The following is a 9,428-nucleotide window of genomic DNA, read 5'->3' as shown; positions in this document are numbered from 1 at the left end:
TATATATATATATATATATATATATATATATGTATGTATGTATAAAATAATAAAATTAATACAAATATTAAAATAAACTGAAAAAAATAAACAAATGCTCTTCAGTTGAGAAAATCCAAATCTCAATCTCATGGACAATAAACAATTTAGAGCTACTCTATTTATTTAAACAATGAGTCCCACACAGACTTTGCAGTTTGCATGCATGTAGCACTAGCAGCGACCATGGCCATATGTGTGTTATTTTTTATTTCCTAAATCACAAAGAAACTCACAACACTACCATCTAGTGTCCAGCTGAACATACAAAAAGGCTCTCCGTGATCTCATCCCTCTAATTAGTTTCAAGCCAGTCAAGTATAGTTACAGTGTTCTGGTCTTCTATTTCCATTTGAAGAGCAAGCTGTTTATGTCAGTCTGACTTCTGTCACATAGCATTATCCTGCTCATCCTGTCGTCGTGTTACCTGGCCTTCCGTGTCTGCAGCCTGGAGCAGCAGCTCTCTTTCCTCAGCAACAACCCTCTCAGAGAGAGGTAAATGTAATTCCACACTGTCTTACGTCATTCACTATGGTCTTATAGCTCATTTACCAGCGCTGTCTGTCTGCCCACACAGGTAACCACTGACGGTCACCACTGCACTTCACAGGGAAGTCGGTCCAGCGCTGGCGCTCTCTCTGTCTCTGTGGCCACCTTGCAACTATGCAAACAAACTCTCTTATGTATTTATGCAAAGTCTGTCTCGGATTGTGTTAACAATGAGCCTGACTTAGGAACAGAAGACTGGAAGTGTTCTCAAATAGTCATTCTGTGTTACTGGATCCAAGAAGAAAGGATCCGACTGGCATACACAGTATATAGACTGCAAGCCCTGTTTATTACAGTGATGGAATATTATGGAAGGCTCTGTTTCCACCAACAAAAACTCTTCTTGTGGTCACTTGTCACCTAATAAGGGCAAATGCATCAATCGCTCTACATCAACCCAGTTGAATGACTTTCAATAGGTTATAAATATCTTGAATATGTATAGCTCAGGATCTAATGCAGTACATTTAGATAAGATTATTTTATTTATTTATACGCTAGCCACTTGCCATGTTCTAGCTCTTCCAATACGATTTAGTTGACAGCATCATGAAAATATCTAATATGTCTACATACAGTATGATGTGATCAGGTCGTCATCAGTCTTATGTGTTCACAGCTTAATCGGCTCAAGTCAGTGACCTGGGCAGAATGTTTATGACATATTGAATGTTTACTCAAGTACATTTTGAAGCTGTAGAATTCATGGACAATAAAATAGTGCATTTTCATGTATTTTCCAGAGGTTATCATTGTGCTATTGTTGTTTCCTAAAGCATCCTGTACAGATGTTTAAGCTTGTAAATCCTGACATAGAAAACAATAGTAAGGAAATAATTAATTTTCAATGGAATAGTTTATTGAACCACAAAAAAAGGCACCATATGCCTACTATATTTATTTATTTTGATAGTGTATACATTGAAGGATTTTTTTTTTCTTTTTCATATCTTGATAAAAATATAACGTTCTCAATGAGCTGCTTTCTCGGTATTTGATCACAGGGAGGCAGCGTTACTCAACTCAATTCTCAACTCTGTGATTTCATTCAGTTTGCAAAGATTGTTTAGAATTTAACAATATTTAAATCATTTCATATGCTCCATTCACATGTATGTAGAGATAAAAGTTCGGAGAAAAGATGCAAGAAAAGATTTAGCGTGGTTGTGGCAGATGTGTTTATTATTTTATTTACAGTAAAATATGCATGCGTGTCATGTTGTAATGAGATGGTATTTAATAACGCAATAACTCCACATTCCCAAATACATCACAGTATTTGTGTTAAAAAAAACAATTCTAACAACAGATTTTCCTCTATTTTTGTTTGTGTACACTTTACTTCCCACTTTAGTCAAATCTTCCAAAGGACTTAAAATCCTTCTATGCTCATTTTGAGTCGACTTGACTTTAATACCACTTCAGCTCCTTCAAAACTGGAGAATCGCATCAACTGGAAAAGCCTTAAAGACAGCCCCATTTTGCACATGTCTCTCCAACACATAACCACCAGTATGTCAGAGGATCAGTTCAGAGAAACTTAAGTGTTATTAAGCCGCTGTTTTTCTTAATCTGTGTGTACAACAAGTGATATGGCGGAGGCTGCTATTTCTCAGGACCAGTTCAGCTCTCCAATCTGTCTTGATCTACTGAAGAATCCGGTGACCCTTTCCTGTGGACACAGTTTCTGTATGAGCTGCGTTACAGGCTGCTGGGATCAGGATGAGCAGAAGGGAGTTTACAGCTACTCCCAGTGCAGACAGACCTTCACTCCAAGACCTGTGTTAGACAAAATTGTGGTGCTTGCTGAAATGTTGGAGAAATTGATAAAGCCTAAACTCCAAACTGTGGCTCCTGCTCAGCATTATGCTGGAACTGGAGATATGGAGTGTGATGTCTGTACTGGAAGAAAATGCAAAGCTTTTAAGTCCTCTCTTGTGTGTCTGGAATCTTACTGCCAAACTCATCTTGAACATCATGAGGAATTTCGTTCAGGAAGGCAACACAAAATAACTGATGCCATAGGATGACTTCAGGAGATGATTTGTCATGAGCATGATAAGCTTTTGGAGGTTTATTGTCGTACGGATCAGCAGTGCATTTGTGTGCTGTGTATGATGAATGAACATAATACCCATGACACTGTCACAGTTGCAGAACAGAAGACAGAGCAAGAGGTATGAGTTGAATTTATACACTGACGGGGTCTGAAAATCATCTGACTCTCGATTTTTACAAAGCTCATCGGTCTGAAAAACGAGGTGTGCTGTGATTGGCCAGCTATCCAGTACGTTGTGATTGGCTGAATACCTCAAGCGTGTGACGGAAATGTTACGCCCCTTACCATGCTGTGATGCTGTGTCCCGGTGCGACGAGACAAAAAAAACAATAAAACCCATTACAAACTAGGCATTTGTAGCATCCAGTGGGGACATAATTACTGATTATAATGACTTATACTGTCTTTTTACGCGTTGCGTTGCATTGCGCCGCGTAAACATAAAACCATGTCTGCATTTGTGATCGGAGAAATGACAAACAACAAGCGCTACTCTACACTGCTCAAAAGTCACATTTGAATCATCAGTGGCAAATTCTTTAAATATGAAAACGTACTTACAGGCTGTGAGTCAGCATTATTTGTCAGAACACGGCATTGTAGGCTACTCTCCCAGGAAACAGTCCTTGTCCTCCGTAAAATGCATTGCACACATCTGAATATTTGGGTTGAACTGTTCTAGAAGTGTTATAAAAAAAACAACTTAACCACTTCTAGTTGTGTCCTCTTTTGGAAGACCAAACAAAGTAGTTTCGCTTTAAGACACACAGCGTCTCCACGACATGGCGGCGGCGGCAACAACAATACTACAGCGAGAATCAAAGGTGCGCTTTCTTTCTTTGCGTATACATTTGGGCGGTGTTATGCAAATCTTCCCACACAGTGACGTAGACATGTGGGGGCATGTTTGAACGAGGCGTTTTAGGAGGGCGTGGACGAGTCTTAACTTTAATAAAGAATACCTCTTTGGGTTTGAGACTTTAGTCTTTGCAAATTTAGGGATCTTATCTATTCACGAACAGCTTGTAACACTCCAAAGAGAAAGGAAAACTTGAAATCGCATCATATGACCCCTTTAATCTCTGTGTATCCATATAATGCCAGTGGATGGGTCTCTTAAATTTGACGTTTTAAAAACCATAAAGAAAGAAAACCAAGAAAGAAAGTAATCTGGGACAGCAACAGGGTGAGTAAATTACGAGATTAATTTTTTCGTTTTTGTGTGAAGTATCACTTTAACCCAGCAATAGCTTACTACATGGACTAATGGTAATGTCTCCTAACAGTGCTCTGCACAGGCAGCAGTGAAAGACAGAGAGAGGATTTTTACAGAGATGATCTGTCGCTCTGAGATGACACAATTATTAAGAGATCAAGAAAAGGGTGCAGTGAGTCGAGCTGAAGAATTCTTAAAGCATTTAGAGCAGAAGATTGCTGATCTGAGAAGGAAAGAAACTGAGCTAGAGCAGCTCTGATATGCTGAGGACATCTGCTTCCTCCAGGTAACTAGTAGTCTTTAATAATATCTTGTAATTACAGAAGCTTTTGTTAATATTAAAATTGTAATGTCATGAATTCTGTCAAGTGATGCCACATAATGTTGTTCTGTTATCATATCACTGATTGTCAACTGTGGCAAAGTAAGCACAGGGCATCAGGTATCAGGTGTTTAAATTAAATTTATAAAATATAGCTGCAAGCAGCAATTAGTTAAAGCGCTTTAAGACCTTTTAATAATTATAGACATTTTAAGATGATTTTACTCAAATGACTGAATAATCATAAAATCACTAGTAATATTATTGAATGATTTATCACTTTTGACCAATAGGTGAGGTAAAGTAGAGGTAAAGTACTGGATGATATATTCACTCTCAGAAATAGGTCAATATGCAAGTACAAAGTTGAAATTACAAAGTTTATTTAACAAGACATTTGCTTGCTTCTCACACAATGTGTTTAATGTACAAATCAGGGTTTAATTTCCCAAAACCATCATAAGTCGTAGATCATAAAAACCATTGGTTAACAATTCCTTTGAAAAATACAGCCAAAATTAAATATGATAAAAATATTAAATTAAATTATTTAATATATATATATTTATAAACCTGACATCACAAGAAATCTCTTTCTCTTCAGTTTTATCATCAAAATGTAAAGAAATGCATAAAGGACGTGCCCAATAAATAGGCTAATGATTTATCACTTTTGACCAATAGGTAGCGCTGCTTCCAAATTGATGGGGTGTGGTTAACTAGGGGTGACAATTACACACACATAGTTTAGTGCCAATATGCCAAAGCATTGCAGAAATTCTTTCATATTTCTCACAGACCTCTAGGTCCATGAGTCAAACAAGAACACCAAGTTTCATTTCGATCGGTCTTCCTTAAGGTTGCTCAAGCTTGATTGGCTGATGGTGGCCATGTTTTTCAAGATACGTGAATGCCTGATATTGGTGGCACCTTGGACAAAGTCACTGCATGCCAAATTTCAAGTCAGTCGGACTAATGGGTGCTTAGTTACAGCCAATTTCAATCTTTTTCCATGTTATAGCGCCAACAAGTGGTCAAACTCCACAATTTTTTTGCTATGACCTCAGATTGAGCTCATTCATGTGTTTCCAAGTTTGGTCAAAATATCTCATTCCATTCAAGAGTTACAGCCATTTTAGTAAAAGTGGCCCCAAGCACTTAGAACATTTTGGTGTACTGTTGCGACCGACAATGGAACTTCAACTTTGTTTTGATAACTTTTTCTATTCGGACTCCAGAGAACTTTTCTGCACTGGTTTGGTTCCGACTGGGTGAAAAACATAGGACTAGTTCGTAAAAATGGTCATGACGGAATGAAATCGGAGATAGCCATTTTGTTTTTCTTGAGCCAAGGATTCCAATGATTTGAGTCTACGACAAACGAGAGATCTCACGTTTTTGATCGCTGTAGCGCCCCCTATTGGCCTGTTTGGATGAGTCTTTGCCAGTGTCTCCCCAAGTTGAGCTGTACCATCTGACCAAGTTTTAAGTCTCTAGGCCTTATGGTCATGTCTGCCTGATCAGTTTTAGGGTAGAAGAATAATAATCATAATTAAAATCCTTACAAATACAACAGGGTTTCAGCTCTTCGTGCTTGAACCCCTAATTAAATATACACAGAAGTAAAATAAAGTGTTTACTGGGATATGGCCCATCAGCTTTAACATGTTCAGCTATTCTTAAAGGGATAGTTCACCCAAAAATAAGATACTAAAGCAGTGATCCTCAATTCTGGCTCACGAGATCCACTTTCCTGCAGAGTTTAGCTCCAACCCTAATCAAACAAACCTACCTGTGATTTTCTAATGATCCTGAAGACATTGATTAGCAAACTCAGGTGTGTTTAGGGTTAGAGCTAAACTCTGCAGGAAAGTGGATCTCGCGAGCCAGATTTGAGGATCACTGTACTAAAGAGATACTAGATCCTAAAAATAAGATACTAAAATTTACCTTTGAAAGTTACTAAGTAAACAAAATCAATTCTAAATTTGTTGTACTGACATTTTACACTTTTCATGTGAAAATCCTTTTGTTTGTGTGTCTGTAGAGTTTCCAGTCTCTCTCTGTCCTGCCTGTGGACTCACCCAACATCAACATTAGTTCTCTCCTCTCCTATGATAATGTACAAAAATCTGTCTCTCATCTGAGAAAGAAACTTGAGGTTTTCTGCCAAGAGAAGATAGAAATTATGTCTTGTAGAGGTAAAGCACTGGATGATATATTCACTCTCAAAAATAGGTCAATATGCAAGTACAAAGCCGAAATTGCAAAATTTAATTGCAAAACCATCATAAGTCGTAGATCATGAAAACCATTGGTTAACAATTCCATTAGAAAATACAGCCAAAATTAAAAATGATAAAAATATTAAATTAAATAATTTTAAAACTATATATAAAAACCTGACATCACAAGAAAACCGATTAGATTTATAAATTGTTGAGTTTCTCTTCAGTTTTATCATCAAAATGTAAAGAAATGTGTAAAGGACGTACCCAATAAATAGGCTGCCATAACAGAAATTTGGGTAAAATTGGGTCAATATGCATGAGTGTTTACATGACGCTACATGTTGGTTAGGTCATGTAAATGTGGTGAATGTTGATAAACGCGTTGGTTTATTGAGGATAATCAGTCTAAGACTGTGACTATCTGTTGTGTTGGAAACTATAAAATACACTCAGTATTTAAAAACAGAATGCAATTGCTATAAAATGCATGTATATATGTGTTTACTGATTTTCATAGTGAACTGCATCCAGGTAATTCCCTTTCCTGAACCCAAGAATCCAAGAGAAGAGTTCCTCCAATGTAAGTTAATATGGAAATATACAAACACAGAAAGATATACCAGTGGTTCTCAGTTAGTGGCTAAAAAATAGGTTCTGCTGTTGTTTATGCATTTACAGAATATCAGTTTTTCTATTCAGCCTGTGTCACATGATTTTATTGCACCTAAGCAGTTCTTGGTAATATTTATCACTGTCAGGTTTGTTTTTAACGGATGTTTTTGTATAAATATATAAATAAAAAATTTATATTGAAAACAACTGGGTCATTCTTTAAATGGAGTGGCAAATGAGAGGTGGAATTTGTAAAAACCATACAACTAATTTCTATGCATTTAAATTTTGTTTAATGTGCTACATTCAGTAAAATGGAAGCTTAATCACATTTTTGTTTTTAATTGATTTTAGCAAAAATTTGCACAAATCCTGACTTTTCTAAAATGGGGTCTGAGCTTCAAGATCACGGGACCGTTTGGAAATGTTAATGAAAATTTTTATTAAAATATGTAAAATTTGTAAGTTATCAACATAACTTTTTTTAAACAACAATTTAATGAAATTGTATGTTAAATAAATTGTTCAACCACATTATTTTTGATTATATATTCTTGCAATTACATCTTGCAATTACATTACATTGTGATGTATGGCGGGAACATGCAGATTTTGATACACATGAAATCTCTCAAATGCAAAAAAATAAATAAATAAATATGTATACACTTTTTAAATAAATTTACAAAATACAAATATGCAAACATTTTATAATTTTTTTGTATTTAAAGTTTATATTTACTGCTGCAAGTAGGGACACCACTTGCCACTGCAAATGAAGAATGTCCCAATAGTTTGTTTCCGTCACACTTTTCACTTTTAAAAGTTTCATTATTTTGATTTAATTTACAGTGACTGCAGAAAACAATACACACATTTATACTGATGACATCAATATCAGTGTATGTATGATGTGTACAATCTTTTCCCCAAGGCATTTCTTTTTTTTGTAGGCCTACCTCCATTAGATCACAGCAACTTTACTCTGGATCCAAACACAGTGAATAAAAACCTTCGTCTGTCTGAGAGGAACAGATTGGCTACTCACGTGAACATATTCCAGAAGTGTCCTGATCATCCAGACATATTTGATTATTGGGAGCAGGTGTTGTGTAGAGAGAAAGTGTGTGGACGCTGTTACTGGGAAGTTGAGTGGAACAGGACTGTGGGTATATCAGTAGCATATTACGAGCATTACCAGGAAAGGAGCAGGTAATGCATGTTTGCTTGGATGCAATGGTAATCCCTGGAGTTGTTCATTCTTGCACAATAACAGAGAGATAAAACTGCCTCTAGAGTCCAGCTCCTGTATAGGAGTGTATGTGGATCACAGTGCAGGAACTCTGTCCTATAATCTCTAACAAATGACCCTCATTCACAGAGAAAAGACAACATTCACTCAGCCTCTCTATCCTGGGTTCAGGGTTATTGAGGAATCATCAGTGAACTCCGTGATCTGTAAATATTAAGGTTGTGAAAGTCAGGTTAAAGCATTGGTACTTTGTTTTACTCAAAGGTCAAAGCATTTACTGTAACTGAAAATTGTAGACATAAAAAGAATTTACATATAATTAATCTTTTTTTAAGGAATTAAAGAAAATTTTGTTCTAAGCTTTAGAAATACTGAGTATGTCAAGGCAGAAATCATTAGCCAGAACATTAAATATTTGATCAAATTAAGTCCATCCCAACCTTCATGAAATCGCTTCTACAATAATTTAACTATAACCCATAACCATTCAGTTAGGTACTTATTATGAGAACTCCTTAAAAATCTTGTTCTCATTCTCTTTTCTGTATTTCACGTCATCTCTATCTTGTGTATTAATCTAACTTTAACTTTAAACTTATGACAAACTGCTGATGTAAATTTGCAAGTTGATTTGGGTAAAAGTGTCTGCCAAATTAATAAATGTGAATATATATCTAACATCATGTTTTTTTTTTACTGAATTCACCAGTTTATGTAAAATATGCTGCTGAATCATTTTTTAGAGTGAAAGAACCCATTTATACTGCATAAATATTTAAATGAGACCTAAAAAGGGAACAGTTTTTCCAGATTATAATTGAGGGAACCAGAAAAAAAGAGAGAAATGCCACAAAAATAACATCTAACGATTTATAAAGGCATATGGTAATATAGTATATAGCTCTATATTTGTGACCCAAACATGTGCTGCTTTTGCACTGTCTCATATTACACAATTTTATTACCAGTTACACTGAGTGGTTGATGCAGTGATTTTCAGTCACAATCTTTTGCTGGTTTTAACATATTTAATAAGTTTGACAAATCATAATCAACCTACAAAAATACATTTATTTGTCATTATACTGTACAATATTTTGGGAAAAAAAGGTTAGAAATCTCCACCTTCATATCATCACATACACCGA

The 9,428-nt window shown here is 35.8% G+C and overlaps 1 protein-coding gene across 2 annotated transcripts in view; it reads left to right on the top strand.

Annotated features, from left to right (window-relative positions):
- Nucleotides 1-1,416, top strand: part of gramd2aa (GRAM domain containing 2Aa) — a 20,398-nt gene extending 18,982 nt beyond the window's left edge. Inside the window, exons 11-12 of one of the 2 annotated variants that reach the window (XM_016284545.1) lie at nt 436-534; nt 617-1,416. In XM_016284545.1, the coding sequence (XP_016140031.1) occupies nt 436-534; nt 617-620 (103 nt within the window). In that variant the 3' untranslated portion in view covers nt 621-1,416. Of the gene's footprint in view, nt 1-435; nt 539-616 lie in introns of those variants that run through there. The other variant, XM_016284544.1, reaches the window with a different exon arrangement.
- The last annotated feature ends 8,012 nt before the right edge of the window (nt 1,417-9,428 follow it).

This window comes from Sinocyclocheilus grahami, unplaced genomic scaffold (assembly GCF_001515645.1).
Source record: "Sinocyclocheilus grahami isolate Dianchi unplaced genomic scaffold, SAMN03320097.WGS_v1.1 scaffold184.1, whole genome shotgun sequence".
Classification (NCBI taxonomy): domain Eukaryota; kingdom Metazoa; phylum Chordata; class Actinopteri; order Cypriniformes; family Cyprinidae; genus Sinocyclocheilus; species Sinocyclocheilus grahami.
The sequence above is the reverse complement of the archived record's forward strand: the minus strand, read 5'-3'. Positions and strand labels throughout refer to the sequence as shown.